General features: G+C 38.9%; 1 protein-coding gene across 1 annotated transcript; it reads left to right on the forward strand.

Annotated features, from left to right (window-relative positions):
* Positions 1–16,499: 16,499 nt before the first annotated feature.
* On the forward strand, positions 16,500–17,534 carry LOC308350791 (olfactory receptor 4S2-like; the record flags this gene model as incomplete). The annotated part of the gene is made up of 1 exon (XM_080816281.1): positions 16,500–17,534. Exon 1 carries the CDS (start codon positions 16,551–16,553, stop codon positions 17,532–17,534), a length of 984 nt encoding a protein of 327 aa, XP_080672407.1. The 5' UTR covers positions 16,500–16,550.
* Between the last annotated feature and the right edge of the window lie 252 nt (positions 17,535–17,786).

Consider the following 17,786-nt stretch of genomic DNA (forward strand, 5'->3'; position numbering starts at 1 on the left):
TCTTCTCAAGCACACATGGAACTTTCTCCAGGATAGACCACATACTGAGTCACAAATCAGGTCTCAACTGATACCAGAAGACTGAGATTATTCCCTGCATATTCTCTGCATATGTGGCCTGCATATTCTCAGGCCACAGTGCTTTTAAACTGGAACTCAATCACAAGAAAAAGTTTGGAAAGAAATTCAAACACTTGGAAGCTAAAGACCATCCTGCTCAAGAATGTGTGGATCAACCAAGAAATCAAAGAGGAGCTTAACTCATGGAAACCAAAGAGAATGAAAACACATCAGTCCAACACCTATGGGATACGGCAAAGGCGGTCCTAACAGGAAGTATATAGCCATCCAAGCCTCACACACAAAAAAAATAGAAAAATCCCAAAAGCATAAACTAACTTTACACCTTAAACAATTGGAGAATCAGCAACAAATCAAGTCTAACCTATGCATGAGAAAGGAAATAATTAAAATTGGAGCAGAGATCAATGAGTTAGAAACCAGAAATAATGCAGTAGAACACATTAACAAAACTAGAAGCTGGTTCTTTGAAAGAATTAATAAGATCGATAAACTGCTAACCAGTCTTATCCAAAAGAAAAGAGAAAGAACCCAAATTAATAAAATTATGAATAAAAAGTAAGAGATCACGATTACCACTAAGGAAATAGAAACAATAATCAGAAATTATTATCAACAGATATATACCAATAAGTTAAGCAACCTGGAAGAAATGGATGCATTCCTGGAAACCTATAAACTACCAAGGCTGAAACAGGAAGAAACTGACAACTTGAATAGACCAACACAGTAACAAGATTGAAGAAGTGATCAAAAACTTTCCAAAAAACAAGAGTCCAGGATCTGATGGATTCCCTGGGGAATTCTACCAAACAGTCAAAGAAGAAATAATACCTATTCTCCTGAAGTTGTTTCAAAAAATAGAAATAGACGGAAAACTTCCAGACTCTTTATATGAGTCTAGCATTACCTTGGTCCCTGAACCAGGCAAGGACCCCATCAAAAGGGAGAATTTCAGACCATGAATATGGATGAATATGGATGAATATGGATGCCAAAATTCCTGATGAATATGGATGCCAAAATTCTCAAAAAGATCCTAGCTAATGGGATCAAACAGTATATTAAAATGATTATCCACCAGAACAAGGTGGGATTTATCACTGGGATGCAAGGTGGTTCAACATTTGCAAAATCAATCAATGTGATAGAATAAATAAAAGAGGAGAAAAGAACCACATGGTGCTCTTAATTGATGCAGAAAAAGAATTTGACAAAATACAGCATCATTTCCTGATTAAAACTCTTTGAGCATAGGGATAAAGGAAACATTCCTCAATTTCATAAAATCCATCTATGAAAAACCAACAATGAATATCATTCTCAATGGTGAAAAACTGAGAGCATTTCCCTTAAGATCAGGAATACAACAAGGATGCCCACTCTTGCCACTATTGTTCAGCATAGTACTATAAGTCCTAGCAACAACAATCAGACAACGAAAAGAAATAAAAGATATTCAAGTTGGCAGAGAAGTTAAACTCTCTCTCTTCACAGATGCCATGATACTTTATGTGGAAAAACCCAAAAGAGTCCACCCCTGAATTACTAGAATTCATACAGCAATTCAGTAATGTGGCATGATACAAAATCAATGCACAGAAATCAGTTGCTTTCCTATACACTAACAATGTAACTGTAGAAGAAGAAATTAGATAATTGATTCCATTTACTATAGCACCCAAAACCATAAGATATCTTGGGATAAACCTAATCAAAGAGGTGAAGGATCTATACTCTAGAAACCACAGAACACTTATGAAAGAAATTGAAGAAGACACAAAATGATAGAAAAACATTCCATGCTCATGGATCAGAAGAACAAACATTGTTAAAATGCCTATGCTGCCCAAAATAATCTATACTCTCAACACCATCTTGATCAAAACACCAATGACATTTTTCAAAGTGCTAGAACAAACAATCCTAAAATTTGTGTGAAACCAGAAAATATCCTGAATCACCAAGGAAATGTTGCATTAAGAACAAAAAAAAAAAAAAAAAGCTGGAGGCATCACGTTGCCTGATTTCAAGATATATTACAAAGCTGTGATCACCAAGACAGTATGGTACTGGCACAAAACCAGATATATAGACCAATGGAACAGAATAGAGAGCCCAGATATGGACCCTCAATGCTATGGTCAAATAAAATTTGACAAAGCAGGAAAAAATATTCAGTGGAAAAAAGACAGTCTCTTTAATAAATGGTGTGAGGAAATTGGACAGCTATGTATACAAGAATGAAACTCAACCATTCTCTTACAGCATACACAAAGATAAACTCAATATGGATGAAAGCCTCAATGTGAGAGAGGAATCCATCAAAATCCTAGAGGAGAACATAGGCAGTAACTACTTTGACATCAGTCAAGGCAACTTCTCTCAAGACATATCTCCAGTACCATGCTGTCTTGGTGATCACAGCTTTGTAGTAAAGCTTGAAATCAGGTAAAATGATGACCCCAGCTTTGTTTTTCTTTTTCAATATTTCCTCAGGGATTCAGGATCTTTTCTGGTTCCATTCAAATTTTAGAATTGTTTGTTCCAGCACTTTGAAAAATGCCAGTGGAATTCTGATTGGGATGACTTTACTACAAAGCTGTGATCACCAAGACAGCATGGTACTGGCACAAAAACAGACGTATAGACCAATGGAACAGAATACAGAGCCCAGATATGGACCCTCAATGCTACGGTCAAATAATCTTTGACAAAGCAGGAAAAAATACACAGTGGAAAAAATGATCTCTTCAATAAATGGTGCTGGTAAAATTGGACAGCTATGTATAGAAGAATGAAACTCAACCATACTCTTACACCATACACAAAGATAAACTCAAAATGGATGAAGACCTCAATGTGACAGGAATCTATCAAAATCCTAGGCAGTAACTTCTTCAACAACAGCCACAGCAACTTCTTTCAAAACATGTCTCCAAAGCCAAAGGAAGCAAAAGAGAAAATGAACTTTTGGGACTTCATCAAGATAAAAAGCTTCTGCACAGCAAAGGAAACAGTAAACAAAATAAAGAGACAACCCACAGAATGGGAGAAGATGACACTCAAAAATGACACTACAGACAAAGGGCTGATGTCCATGATCTATAAAGAACTCCTCAAACTCAACACACAAAAAACAAATAAGTCGAAAATGGGCAGAAGAGGGGGGAGGAGTCAAGATGGCGGAGAAGTAGCAGGCTGAGACGACATCGGGTAGCAGGAGATCAGCTAGATAGCTTATCTAACCATTGTGAACACATACAAATCCAATGGGAAATTGAAGAGAAGAAGAGCAACAATTCCAGAAACAGAAAATCGATCACTTTCTGAAAGGTAGGACCTGCGGAGAAGTGAATCCAAAGCGACGGGAAGGCAGACCGTGGGGGTAGGGGCCGGCTCCTGGCAAGCGGAGGACCAACAGAGCACAAAATCGGGACTTTTAAAAGTCTGCTCCATGGAGGGACATCACTCCAGAGGCTAAACCGGGGGGAAGCCCAGGCAGGGTCAGCGTAACCCCAGGTCCCGCGGGGTCACAGAAGGACCAGGGGTATCTGAGTGCCGCAGAGCTCGCAGGTATTAAAGCAGGGAAGATGGCTACAGCGACAAAGCCAAGAAGTGAGCTCTCAGCCCGGGGTTACCTTGTGCCGGTCGCAGGCTGGGTGGCCTCGGAGCGCGGCTGGAGGCCACAGAGACGGAAGCGACTGGACGCTTTTCTCAAGTGCCAGCAATTGACTGCTTTCCTCCAGGGGCGACCACAGCCCAGGGAGGCGGGGCGGTTGGGCGCTTTGCTCTGAGGGCGCGCTGAGGAGCGGGACCACAAGCTCTCGGCTCCTCCGGGCCGAGAGATTGGGAGGCCGCCATCTTCATTCCCATCCTCCAGAACTCTACGGAAAGCACTCAGGGAACAAAAGCTCCCGAAAGCGAACCCGAGCGGATTACTTAGCCCGGCCCCTGGCAAGGGCGGTGCAATTCCACCTGTGGCAAAGACACTTGAGAATCACTACAACAGGCCCCTCCCCCAGAAGATCACCAAGAAACCCAGCCAAGAACAACTTTGCTCAAAAAGAACAGCAGAATTCTAGAGGAGGAGAAAGCAAATCTTATCTGGACAAACTGACAAGGCGGAAAAACTCACCACAGAAAAATGAACAAGAGGCCGTACCGAAGGCTGGGGACCTAACCAATACAGACATTGGTAATATGACAGATCTAGAGTTCAGAATGATGATTCTCAAGGTTCTAGCCTGGCTTGAGAAAGGCATTGAAGATATTAGAGAAACCCTCTCCAGAGAGATAAGAGCCCTTTCTGGAGAAATAAAAGAACTAAAATCTAACCAAGTTGAAATCAAAAAAGCTATTAATGAGATGCAATCAAAAATGGAAGCTCTCACTGCTAGGATAAATGAGGCAGAAGAAAGAATTAGTGACATAGAAGACCAAATGACAGAGAATAAAGAAGCTGAGCAAAAGAGAGACAAACAAATACTGGACCATGAGGAGAGAATTCGAGAGATAAGTGACACCATAAGACGACACAACATTAGAATAATTGGGATTCCAGAAGAAGAAGAAAGAGAGAGGGGAGCAAAGGTATATTGGAGAGAATTATTGGAGAGAATTTCCCTAATATGGCAAAGGGAACAAACATCAAAATCCAGGAGATGCTAAGAACGCCCCTCAAAATCAAGAAAAATAGGTCCACACCTCGTCACCTGATAGTAAAATTTACAAGTCTTAGCGACAAAGAGAAAATCCTGAAAACAGCCCGGGAAAAGAAGTCTGTTACATACAAGGGTAAAAACATTAGATTGGCAGCGGACCTATCCACAGAGACCTGGCAGGGCAGAAAGAACTGGCATGATATATTCAGAGCACTAAAGGAGAAAAACATGCAGCCAAGAATACTATATCCGGCTAGGCTATCATTGAAAATAGAAGGAGAGATCAAGAGCTTCCAGGACAAACAAAAGCTGAAAGAATTTGCAAACACCAAACCAGCTCTACAGGAAATATTGAAAGGGGTCCTCTAAGCAAAGAGAGACCCTAAAAGTAGTAGATCAGAAAGAAACAGAAACAATATACAGTAACAGTCACTTTGTAGTCAATATAATGGCACTAAATTCATATCTCTCAATAGTTACCCTGAATGTTAATGGGCTAAATGCCCCCATCAAAAGACACAGGGTATCAGAATGGATAAAAAAACAAAACCCATCAATATGCTGCCTACAAGAAACTCATTTTAGACCCGAAGACACCTCCAGATTTAAAGTGAGGGGGTAGAAAACAATGTACCATGCTAATGGACATCAGAAGAAAGCTGGGGTGGCAATCCTTAGATCAGATCAATTAGATTTTAAGCCAAAGACTATAATAAGAGATGAGGAAGTACACTATATCATACTCAAAGGGTCTGTCCAACAAGAAGACCTAACAATCTTAAATATCTATGCCCCTAACTTGGGAGCAGCCAACTATATAAACCAATTAATAACAAAGTCAAAGAAATACATCGACAGTAATACAATAATAGCAGGGGACTTTAACACTCCCCTCACTGAAATGGACAGATCATCTAAGCAAAAGATCAACAAGGAAATAAAGGCCTAAATGACACACTGGACCAGATGGACATCACAGATATATTCAGAACATTCCATCCCAAAGCAACTGAATATACATTCTTCTCTAGTGCACATGGAACATTCTCCAGAATAGACCACATCCTGGGTCATAAATCAGGTCTCAACCAGTATCAAAAGATTGAGATCATTCCCTGCATATTTACAGACCACAATGCTCTGAAGCTAGAACTCAATCACGAGAGGAAATTTGGAAAGAACGCAAATACATGGAGACTAAACAGTGTCCTTCTAAAAAATGAATGGGTCAATCAGGAAATTAAAGAAGAATTGAAAAAATTCATGGAAACAAATGATAATGAAAACACAACAGTTCAAAATATGTGGGACACAACAAAGGCAGTCCTGAGAGGAAAATATATAGCAGTACAAGCCTTTCTCAAGAAACAAGAAAGGTCTCAAATACACAACCTAACCCTACACCTAAAGGAGCTGGAGAAAGAACAACAAAGAAAGCCTAAACCCAGCAGGAGAAGAGAAATCATAAAGATCAGAGCAGAAATCAATGAAATAGAAACTAAAAAAACAATAGAACAAATCAATGAAACTAGGAGCTTGTTCTTTGAAAGAATTAATAAGATTGACAAACCCCTGGCCAGACTTATCAAAAAGAAAAGAGAAAGGACCCAAATAAATAAAATCATGAATGAAAGAGGAGAAATCACAACCAACACCAAAGAAATACAAACAATTATAAGAACATACTATGAGCAACTCTACGCCAACAAATTTGACAATCTGGAAGAAATGGATGCATTCCTAGAGACATATAAACTATCACAACTGAACCAGGAATTAATAGAAAACCTGAACAGACCCATAACCAGTAAGGAGATTGAAACAGTCATCAAAAATCTCCAAACAAACAAAACCCCAGGGCCAGACGGCTTCCCAGGGGAATTCTACCAAACATTTAAAGAAGAATTAATTCCTATTCTCCTGAAACTGTTCCAAAAAATAGAAATGGAAGGAAAACTTCCAAACTCATTTTATGAGGCCAGCATCACCTTGATCCCAAAACCAGACAAGGATCCCATCAAAAAAAGAGAATTACAGACCAATATCCTTGATGAACACAGATGTGAAAATTCTCACCAAAATACTGGCCAATAGGGATGCCTGGGTGGCTCAGTTGGTTAAGCAGCTGCCTTCGGCTCAGGTCATGATCCCAGCATCCTGGGATCGAGTCCCGCATCAGGCTCCTTGCTCAGCAGGGAGCCTGCTTCTCCCTCTGCCTCTGCCTGCCACTCTGCCTGCCTGTGCTCGTTCGCTCTCTCTCCCTCTCTCTCTGTCAAATAAATAAATAAAATCTTAAAAAAAAAAAATACTGGCCAATAGGATCCAACAGTACATTAAAAGGATTATTCACCACGACCAAGTGGGATTTATTCCAGGGCTGCAAGGTTGGTTCAACATCCACAAATCCATCAGTGTGATACAATACATTAATAAAAGAAAGAATAAGAACCATATGAGGGCGCCTGGGTGGCTCAGTGGGTTAAGCTGCTGCCTTCTGCTCAGGTCATGATCTCAGGGTCCTGGGATCGAGTCCCGCGTTGGGCTCTCTGCTCGGCAGGGAGCCTGCTTTCCTCTCTCTCTCTCTGCCTGCCTCTCTGTCTACTTGTGATCTCTCTCTGTCAAATAAATAAATAAAATCTTTAAAAAAAAAAAAAAAAAGAACCATATGATACTCTCAATAGATGCCGAAAAAGCATTTGACAAAGTGCAGCATCCCTTCCTGATTAAAACTCTTCAAAGTGTAGGGATAGAAGGCACATACTTCAATATTATCAAAGCCATCTATGAAAAACCCACTGCAAATATCATTCTCAATGGAGAAAAACTGAAAGCTTTTCCGCTAATGTCAGGAACACGGCAAGGATGTCAGTTATCACCACTGCTGTTCAACATAGTACTAGAAGTCCTAGCCTCAGCAATCAGACAACAAAAAGAAATGAAAGGCATCCAAATTGGCAAAGAAGAAGTCAAACTATCACTCTGCAGATGATATGATACTATATGTGGAAAACCCAAAAGGCTCCACGCCAAAACTGCTAGAACTTGTACAGGAATTCAGTAAAGTGTCAGGATATAAAGTCAATGCACAGAAATCAGTCACGTTTCTTTACACTAACAACAAGACAGAAGAAAGAGAAATTGAGGAGTCAGTCCCATTTACAATCGCACCCAAAACCATAAGATACCTAGGAATAAATCTAACCAAAGAGGCAAAGAATCTATACTCAGAAAACTATAAAGTACTCATGAAAGAAATTGAGGAAGACACAAAGAAATGGAAAAATAGTCCATGCTCATGGATTGGAAGAACAAATATTGTGAAAATGTCTATTCTACCTAAAGCAATCTACACATTTAATGCAATCCCTATCAAAATCCCATGCATTTTTTTAAAGAAATAGAACAAATAATCCTAAAATTTATATGCAACCAGAAAAGACCTCGAATAGCCAAAGGAATATTGAAAAAGAAAGCCAAAGTTGGTGGCATCACAATTCCAGACTTCAAGCTCTATTACAAAGCTGTCATCATCAAGACAGTATGGTACTGGCACAAAAACAGACATATAGATCAATGGAACAGAATAGAGAGCCCAGAAATAGACCCTCAACACTATGGTCAACTAATCTTTGACAAAGCAGGAAGGAATGTCCAATGGAAAAAAGACAGCCTCTTCAGCAAATGGTGCTGGAAAAATTGGACAGCCACATGCAGAAAAATGAAATTGGACTATTTCCTTACACCACACACGAAAATAGACTCAAAATGGATGAAGGACCTCAATGTGAGAAAGGAATCCATCAAAATCCTTGAGGAGAACACAGGCAGCAACCTCTTTGACCTCAACCGCAGCAACTTCTTCCTAGGAACATCGCCAAAGGCAACAGAAGCAACAGCAAAAATGAACTATTGGGATTTCATCAAGATCAAAAGCTTTTGCAAAGCAAAGGAAACATTTAACAAAACCAAAACACAACTGACAGAATGGGAGAAGATATTTGCAAACGACATATCAGATAAAGGGCTAGTATCCAAAATCTATAAAGAGCTTAGCAAACTCAACACCCAAAGAACAAATAATCCAATCAAGAAATGGGCAGAGGACATGAACAGACATTTCTGCAAAGAAGACATCCAGATGGCCAACAGACACATGAAAAAATGGTCCACATCACTCAGCATCCGGGAAATACAAATCAAAACCACAATGAGATACCACCTCACACCAGTCAGAATGGCTAAAATTAACAAGTCAAGAAAGGACAGATGCTGGCAAGGATGCAGAGAGAGGGGAACCCTCCTACACTGCTGGTGGGAATGCAAGCTGGTGCAACCACTCTGGAAAACAGTGTGGAGGTTCCTCAAAAAACTGAAAATAGAGCTACCCTATGACCCAGCAATTGCACTACTGGGTATATATCCTAAAGATACAAACGTGGTGCTCCAAAGGGGCACGTGCACCCGAATGTTTATAGCAGCAATGTCCACAATAGCCAAACTATGGAAAGAACCTAGATGTCCATCAACAGATGAATGGACAAAGAAGCGGTGGTATATATACACAATGGAATACTATGCAGCCATCAAAAGAAATGAAATCTTGCCATTTGTGACGACGTGGATGGAACTAGAGGGTATTATGCTTAGTGAAATAAGTCAATCAGAGAAAGACAACTATCATATGATCTCTTTGATATGAGGAAGTGGAGATGCAATGTGGGGGGGGTTGGGGGGAGGTAGGAAAAGAAAAAATGAAAAGATGGGATTGGGAGGGAGACAAACCATAAAAGACTCAATCTCAAAAAACAGACTGAGGGTTGCTGGGGGGAGGGGGGACGGGAGAGGGTGGTGGGGATATGGACATTGGGGAGGGTATGTGCTATGATGAGTGCTGTGAAATGTGTAAACCTGGCGATTCACAGATCTGTACCCCTGGGGATAAAAATACATTATATGTTTATCAAAATAAAAATTTTTAAAAAACGGGCAGAAGACATCAACAGACACTTCACCAAAGACATACAAATGGCCTCTATAGAGAATATCTTACAAGTGAGCATGAACTCCCCTTGTGTCTGTGGCTCTCAGGCATTCTGTACTCTCATACTAGCCCACATATGGCCTTTAAGCAATTCGCTTTTTTTTTTAACTTATCCATATTTTTCTTATGACTTATATGGCTCTTGGCATTTCTTCCTTCAATGCTTCCCAGTGAAACAATGCTGTGTTTCATCTCTGCTTGGAGGGGTCTATATTTCAGGATATTTGGTTGCTCCAAAACCTCACCTTTCTAATACAGTACACAAAAAAGTTATGAATTTATTATTTATCTAGATTTTCCTGTTCATGGCTACAAAAAAAAACCCTTTCCAGTTTTCTACATTCTAGGCAAAAGTAGAAAGCCTATAAATAAATCTTCAAACTGTTTGTAAGACCCCCAACACTGAAAATTAGAAAACATTTAGAAAGCATTTAGAAAAATTAAAGAAGACCTACATAAATTAAAGGATGCACCATTTAATATTCAAGGTTATTAAAGTGCCAAATACACTCAACTTCAATAGGTTTATTATAATCCCAAATAAAATCCCTGAAGATATTTTGTGGAAATTTATAAGCATATTTTAAAACGTACATGAAAACACAAAAGGCAAAAAATAGCCAGCCCACCTTTAAATAATCAAAGTTTGTGGCCTTACACTACTTATTTTCAAGAGTTATTGCAAGATTACAGTTAGTAAGACAGACATTGATGCAAAGATAAATTGACCAACAGTGTAGTGTACAACCAGAGGCAGACGTGTATGTGGACATCTGGTTTATTACAAAGGTGCACAGAAAAGCCATGGATAAAAGGCAAGCTTGACAATAAATGGTTTTAATTCAGTAGGATTTTCATATTAATAAATCTGTCTTGGGGCGCCTGGGTGGCTCAGTGGATTGAAGCATCTGCCTTTGGCTCAGGTCATGATCTCAGGGTCCCGGGATCAAGCCCCACATCGGGCTCTCTGCTCAGCAGGGAGCCTGCTTCCCCCTCTCTCTCTGCCTGCATCTCTGCCTACTTGTAATCTCTGTCTGTCAAATAAATAAACAAAATATTTAAAAAAAAATTTTTTAATCTGTCTTGTCCCCTCCCTCACAAAATTAATTCCAGATGGATTTTAGATCTAAATGTGAAAAGTAAAATAATAAAGCATCTAAATATTAATGTAGGGAATAACTTTATGAACTTGGAATAGGGAAGGATTTCTTAAAGAAGACATAAAAAGTACTATTGTTTTAGTCCTTTTGGGCTGCTATAACAAAATACCAGAGTAGATAGATTACAAACAATAAAAATTTATTTCTCATAGTTCTGGAGGCTGGGAAGTCCAAAGCCTAGTCTCCAAATGATTCAGTGTCTGGTGAGAACACATTTCCCGGTCCAGAGAAGGCATTTTTTGCTGTATCTTTATACAGTGGAGGGGATGAGAGGTTTCCTGTGGTCCCTTTCATGAGGGTGTTGTCCCTATGACCTAATCACCTCCTAAAAGCTCTATCTCTTAATAACATCACCTTGGGAGTTAGGGTTTCAACATATGAATTTTGGAGGACACATTCAGTCCATAACACATATCATAATGGGAAATACTAATAAATTAGAATACATTAAATTAAGGATCTCTAGTCATCAAAAAATATCACTAAAAGAGAAAAGACAAGCTAAAAAATTAGAAGAGGAGATGCTATAGATGTACCAATAGAGAGAGAAAGAGATGACAAAGGACTTTTATGAAGATTATATAAAAGCCAGATTATATAAAAAGAAACTCTACAAATAAATAAGAGATAGATAACCCAAAACTGAACCCCCCCCCAAAAAAAAGCAGTCACCTTAAGAAATTATCCAAATATCATTCAAGTCATGAAAGAATGTTCAACTTTGGTAAAATTTGAATTTAGAACACATGAAAATACGCATTACAATATCTTTAACTTCCTGACATTCAAGGATAGGCAATGGGTTGAGCTAGGGAAAGGCATGCACAGGTAGATGTAATTTATCCACACTGTGTAACTGATGGATTACATTTTGGTTTATAGTGATTTATTAAATTAATACTGAAGTATGTCATGCATAGAACAATGGTGATAGTGAGCCTCAAACAACAGTCACAATTACTTCATGTCAACTCAACTGAAGCCCTAAATATTAAAGAAACTGTGGAATGCATGTAAATTGCTTATGGTAATGGAGGACACATAGTAAGTGCTTAATCAATAGAATCCACAGTTGTGAGATTAAAGGATGGGAATCAGACAGGAAATCCAGGATGATTCACCTCTACTGGCATAAAAACAGAGGAATCCACTCTAAAAAGCCTTCTCCCAAGTGGCCTCACATTTGGCCAATGCAGTGAGGAAAGTTACTTGTATCTCTGGTAAGAACTTTCAACAGGGGAAGCAACTCAAAGGCTCATAGGAGCTCATTACTTAAGACAATGACACAGAACACTGTATCCTCTGGGTATCAGGGGGCTTTTCTTTCTCCTTCCCAATCCATAGAGTTGGGATTTGAAAAGCCTTTGACTGAATTTACACTAAGCTGGAGGACAACTCTGGATATCAGGGAGAGAGTAAGTTAACCATCATGATGATCCCCAAAGTCACAAGTTTCGATCATACTTACCCTCTGTCCTCACTGTTTACTGAAACCTGCCAAGACCTTAATGTAGACTTATGTTTGCTTCAAGTCCAAGACAAATAACTTTGCTTTTTGACCCAGGCAGCAATTCTACAGAATAAATGGGGGGGGGGACAGACTATTTTTCAAAAAAACATACATGCACAAACTACAGAAATTGGAATAGGGATGGTGTTTGGAGGGGTCATAAATGGGTAGAGGATTCATAGGGCCCAGAAGTAGGAAATGATGGGAAGGAAGAGCTTCACACTCTCCAGGTAAGTGAAATCACTTTTATCACTTTTTTTTTTAATTTTGTGTTTCCCATATTTATGATGTGCAGGATAAAAATTAGAATAACTAACATTTTAAGTGTTTCTTATGGGCCAAAAACTATGTTAAGCACTATATGCATTTGCTATGTTTTTAAAGATTTTATTTATTTTTTAAAAAGATTTTATTTATTTATTTGAGAGAGAGCAAGAGAGAGAGAGAGCGCGCACACAAGTTGGGGGAGGGGCAAAGGGAGAAGCAGGCTTCCCACTGAGCAGGGATCCCAATGCAGGGCTGGATCCCAAGACTCCAGGATCATGACTTGAGCCCAAGACAGATGCTTAACCAACTGAACCACCCAGCACCCCTATGCATTCACTATGTTAATTCTCACACCAACTCAGTGAGCTGAGAACTATTTATCCCTATTTTACAGATTAAGACAATGATTAAATAGCTAGACTAATTGGTTAAAGGCACACAGCCAGCACTGGTGTGCCTGGGGGTTGACAATCCAGCTCTATCTGATTTGGTAATTTTAACCAATATTCTACGCTAAACAATAGGTAGTCTGAAGCCAGACCATCTAGAGAGATTCACAAGCTGGTAACTCTCATTTTCTTTCTTCCTCTCTCTCCTTCCTACAAAATTTACTGAGTACCTAACATATGTGTCTGGCACTGGGTCAAGTCTTGAGGAATGGTCTCTGCATTTAAGTGACACAATCTATTGGGGGAGACACACACATAGTCTAAAAGACAGAGATTTTAAATATTATGATAAAAACAAACAGAGGACATCTACAGGGGTCAGGAAATCCCTCTACCGCAGACTTTTAGAAAGCCACCTCTCTCAAGAAATGTCTGTGGATAAATTTTTTCAGTGAGTCAGCATTTAGTCAAGGCACTGAAATTTAGCATTTAGTGATGCCTAAACTCTCATCATTAGATTTTTGCCTCTGTCCTCATTCTAACACAGATTGAAGGGTACTAATGTATTCTGGTTTGTGAAATAATCCATGTCTAGGCCCAGCACCACATGCCAGGATGACAGTGGGGGGAGGAACAGTGAGACAAAGGATCCTACTGAGACCCAGACTCTAGATGGAGAAATGACATTGAATATGCTTTGCCATAGTCTGTTCCATTTTCTGAGATTGTTCCTAGCCTGTAGCAGAAACTACTGTTTGGTGACAAGGCCGATGGGTCTTCCAAGAACACAGGACATCAGAAAGTCACTAACTTATCAGAGTACTGGCGTCTATCTTGGTGAATTAAGTTTTGTTTGAAGTTAATTAAAGGAGCAATTCATATCCCAGAAACATTAAAATAATAAAGAAGATCCCAAAGCTATTATCAATATTTTTTAAATAAATGCCAATGGAAATTGTACATTTATGATATAAAGTAGCATATGCTAAGAAAATGTATCAAGGTTGAATCTGTGTTTCATCAATGACTAGTTACATGACCATAGATAAAGCTAGTTTAACTTTCTGGTTTTTATTCCTTATGTGAAGAATGGGAATAATTCTACATACTCTATATAATTACAAGAAATAGTATGATTAAGCACTTAGACTAGAGCCTAATCCCCAGTACAGCTCTGTGTGATAGAAACATTATACAAGCAGGAAAGGATGCTGTATTTTGTCAAATGCTTGTTCTGCATCAACTGAGAAGACCATGTGGTTCTTGTGTGTTCCCTTATTTATGTGTTCTATCACATTGATTGATTTGCAAATGTTGAACCACCCTTGCATCCCAGGGATAAATCCTACCTGGTCATGATGGAAGCCACACTGTCATTTTAAATGTTTTGGTAGCCACATAAAAGAGCAAAACAAGTAGGTAGAATTGATTTTAATAATATTTAATATTTTATCTAACCCAATATATCCAAATTTTATTATATCATAATATTTTACATTGCTTTAGGTTTTTTATTTCAATAAATTGAAATAATTTAAATAAAACCAAAACTTCAGTTTCTTAGTCCCACTGTACACATTTCAAAACACAGTAGCCACAGTGCACTACCCTAGCACATGGAACAGATATTGTAAGCACTCAACTAAGCACTGTATGGAGAGACAGGAGCAAAACATGGCTCCAACAAACCAGGAATGGGTTGATATCAAGCAACTCCTGGTAATTTTGTTAGATGTGATTGAGCCTTACCTTCACATGAGAATATTCCCCAGAAATACAGAAAATGAAGCATGTAGTGGTTAAAATGGCATGATGACTGGGAATGACACTAAAATACCCTAACAAAAAAATGAAGAGGGAGGGATGATGCAAATGTAGTACAATATGGATCATTTTTTAATCTGAGTGATCAATATATTAGAGTTTATACTACTGTTATCTCCATTGTGTATACATTTGAAATTTTTCACCATAAAATGTGTTAAGTACTGGTAACCTAGTTAGAAAATGAGAGGGCATAATTACTGGGTGCTTACTATATGTCAGGCTAGGTTTGGTATTTAAAATATCTCTCTTGAAGCATTCAGTAGTGTTTCCATTTGAAGGATGAAGAAATTGAGGTTTAAATGAATTGTCAAACTTATGAGAGTAGTATTTGTATTCAGGCAATACAAAGATAAAGATACACATTGTCTCCCTTTCACACATCTTTTGGTTCAAAGGAATACAGGGATAATGAAACAAAGAAACTACATTCAATGACAATGATCCATCACAGTGAAATGATCATCCCAAAGTCCATGACATAGGCCAAAGCAGAGGAGACCCTGGTGTATGCATGTAGAGGTTATACCAATGACCAAAGAAACTGGGTCTCTATCAATGTAAGTAACTTGTCCCAGAACTCACAGTTGGTCATTGTTAAGATCTAAAAGATCTAAACCTACTTGAGAGTTAATTCGTTTCCATATTTTATAACAACTAATGTCAACTAGGATCTGAAGTCTTAGCATCTTGAAGATGGTAGTCCCTTTTCATGAAGACTCTATACATGTTTCCCAACTTTTAGACATATAAGAAGGGACAAAGAGTGAAGTTCTGGAATAATCAAAAATATGACAAAGCCAGTCAGTCTGTCAGGAATTTGGGAGCCCAAGGGGTCTCATAAAAAGGTAATTACAATTGCATGGAGCACTGGGTGTGGTGAAAAAACAATGAATACTGTTACGCTGAAAATAAATAAAAAATTTAAAAAAAAAAGGTAATTACATCCTGGGTTTGACTCAAAGTGCACATTTTAAGACTTACATACATATGATCACAAATGTGTATGTGTGTGTGTGCTTACTTTTGTAGATTCCATACACCAACTGGAAAATGGATGAAAAGCATTCTCAAATGAAGAGACTAGAGGTTACCACTTGGAACCTTGATTTAACACAGAGATTTAATTTAAATTCTGGTGCAACAATAAATTGTGTCGGACAACTGACACTTAAGAAGAGAGCCAAGACTACATCACTAAATCTGTTCAAAGCCTATCAGATCTTTTTTTTTCCTTTCTTTCTCTCTGTCTCTCTGTCTCTCTGTCTGTCTCTCTCTCTCTCCTCCCACCAGCTCCCCTATCCCTGGTAATTTTAAAGAAATAGACCATTGGGGAGGGTGTGTGCTATGGTGAGAGCTGTGAATTGTATAAGACTGATGAATCACAGACCTGTACCCCTGAAACAAATAATACATTATATGTTAATTTAAAAAAAAAAAACAGACTTTACCCAAACCAGTACCTTAAAGTGAGAAAGAAATTTTGAGAATAGTTGTTTTTTTTTTAATAACAATGTTGTGATACGATGTGCCCAAATCTAATTATCCTTCTTCTTTTTTTTTCCTATAGGTAAAGTTGCACTGTATTTCTCTCTTGTGAATTTCCCAGGTTCCATGGAAAATAATGTTACTGAATTTATCTTCATGGGTCTTTCCCAAAATGAGAAAGTACAGCAACTATGCTTCTTTTTGTTTTTACTCTTTTATATGATGCTCATGACTGGAAATTTTCTCATTATAATGACCATTCAAAGGAGTCCAAATCTCAACTCTCCAATGTACTTCTTCCTTAGTTTCCTATCCTTTGTGGACATCTGCTATTCCTCCGTTACAGCCCCCAAGCTGATTGTTGATTCCCAAGCCAAAGTCAAGAGCATCTCTTTTGTTGGTTGTATGGTGCAGCTTTTTTTCTGCCATATCTTTGGCTGCACAGAGATCTTCATTCTCACAGTGATGGCCTATGACAGGTATGTGGCTATCTGTAAGCCTCTACGCTATATGACCATCATGGATCGGAAGGTCTGCTCCATACTGGTGGTAACCTGCTGGTTAGGAGGGTTTGTGCATTCCTTTATCCAGACTATCCTCACTGTACGACTGCCTTTCTGTGGCCCCAACCTGATTGACCACTATTTCTGTGATGTCCACCCTTTACTGAAGCTAGCTTGCACAGACACATATGTGGTAGGGCTCATTGTGATAGCCAACAGTGGCATGATTTCCCTGAGCTGCTTTGTCATTCTTGTAGGCTCTTACATTGTCATCTTGCTTTCCTTTAAGACCCGTTCATCAGAGGGGAGGCGCAAGGCCCTGTCCACATGTGCTTCCCACATTATAGTGGTGATCTTGTTTTTTGTCCCTTGCCTCTTCATCTACCTAAGGCCTTCCACCACTTTTACTGAGGACAAGATGGTGGCTGTGTTCTACACCATCATTACACCCATGTTAAACCCCCTGATCTACACCCTGAGAAACATGGAAGTGAAAAATGCCATGAAGAGACTGTGGATGGAGAGGTTGTTGGTCAGAAATAAGAGAGACTCTGGTATGAAACTCAATGGGATTGCTATAGCCTCAGTTCTACCCATTTCCACATGAGTTGCTGGGAACAAGTCAACCATCATCCCTTAAACCTTATCCCATGAGAAACAGTTAAATATAGCATAGTTCTGGATTTAAAGTCTAAAGACCTAGGTTGAAGGGCCTATTCTACCAGTTACTAGTAGTCTGATGTTAGGCAAAGAAATATACTCATCACCCTGAGTGGATTAAATGTTTCTACAGAGAACTCTGACACCTAAACACAGTCCATTACATAATGTATAGTACTGTTGCCTCTGAGTAATATCT

The sequence above is a fragment of the Martes martes genome, assembly GCF_963455335.1.
Source record: "Martes martes genome assembly, chromosome: 10".
In the NCBI taxonomy this organism is placed as follows: Eukaryota; Metazoa; Chordata; class Mammalia; order Carnivora; family Mustelidae; genus Martes; species Martes martes.